This window comes from Limulus polyphemus, unplaced genomic scaffold (genome assembly GCF_000517525.1).
Source record: "Limulus polyphemus unplaced genomic scaffold, Limulus_polyphemus-2.1.2 Scaffold1332, whole genome shotgun sequence".
Classification (NCBI taxonomy): Eukaryota; Metazoa; Arthropoda; class Merostomata; order Xiphosura; family Limulidae; genus Limulus; species Limulus polyphemus.
In genome coordinates, this window is record NW_013666942.1 from 51,291 (window position 1) to 52,694 (window position 1,404).

The following is a 1,404-nucleotide window of genomic DNA, read 5'->3' on the forward strand; positions in this document are numbered from 1 at the left end:
GTGGGCGGAGGGCAACTGTGTTTTATTAAGTACATGAATGATATCTTAACAAATAGAAAAGATAAGACATTCAAATTTTATATTCTAGCATGTCAATATTAGTAATTTGAGTTTCTAATTTGTACAAAACTACAGACTTAGTATTTTGACATCACACAAATCTAATTTGAACCAGTGCTGCATTCAACATACTCATGACACACAAAAATCAATGTTTAACTGTTTTTTGTTATATTTACTCTTAAGTTAAGAAACTAAATAATGTATAACACTAAAATTTGAATTATAAACTACAGTTTGATACCAAACTTATTGACATAAATTCATAAAATAGTAGTTCAATAACATTTTGAATGCAAGTCAACAAACGTGATAACATGGCCTTTGACACGCGACCCGTCGCGATAGGGTTAGAGAGTTATGACAAGTAAACTGTTTCTTATCAAAGTTCTTTACTGAATACAACCCTTATCTTGAATCACACAAACAACATTAAAGAGACATGTAGGTGACCAGAAAAGTACCTGTCAGGCAAGCTTCCTCCTTGGTCTGAATCCAAGTCTCCGTTACATGCTGGGTACTTTTGCTGGTTGTCTGGTGCTAAGTTTTTACTTGAATCTACTGAAACTGGTGGTGATGTAACATAAAATTGTATTTCTGAAAATAAAAGATAAAAACTGAATCATGAAATCTTCAAAGGATTTTCCTTTTTAAAATATACTATAAAGAAATAATCACAAACAAAAACAGAGCTAAGCTTCTTAAAACACTGAAATGATAATAACAAAGTGAGGATAAACAAAGTAATCCTATAGTACGAAGTCATTTACGCAAGTTTTGAGTTCAAATTTAATGTTAAAGTGAAAACAAAATTACTTGAGAAATTAAAACTACCAAAGAAGATTAGAAAAATTAACATTTCTACTTAATAATTCATAAGAGTAAATAAACTATCTTATTATGTTCTGTGTTAAGTATATCTGTTTCGATTTTACAGCAGGAACTACAAAGCAACCATAACACGTGATCTTGAGTTCTCTGAGAAAGATAACGTACTTGACAGAATTTATTCATCACTTTTTTTTTAATCTACTTTAGTTTGTGTTACATTTAATTACACTTTTTTTTTTTTTTTTATATATACATAAATAATTTGTTGTTAGTCTAAGCTTTTACTTACTATCATCATAATCTGTAGATCCAATAACTTTGTTGTTAAATACAATGCTACACAATGATCTATGTGTGTTATGCCCACCATGGATATCAAAAAAAAAGATTTAAAAGTGCAGTGGGTGAAATGTTCCAAAAAATTAATTTTCCTCATGGGAAAGTAACTTTTTGTTCACTTTCCCTCATATTAAATAGATTTTCCTCTATTTTGACCCAATAGTAACATATAAA

At 29.1% G+C, this 1,404-nt stretch overlaps 1 protein-coding gene across 1 annotated transcript in view; it reads right to left on the reverse strand.

The window, feature by feature from the left end:
- Positions 1 to 1,404, reverse strand: part of LOC106463130 (rho GTPase-activating protein 17-like) — a 48,009-nt gene that overhangs the window by 6,466 nt on the left and 40,139 nt on the right. The window contains exon 14 of the mRNA XM_013923107.2: positions 525 to 657. Within this exon, the coding sequence (XP_013778561.1) occupies positions 525 to 657 (133 nt within the window). The remainder of the gene's footprint in view (positions 1 to 524; positions 658 to 1,404) is intronic.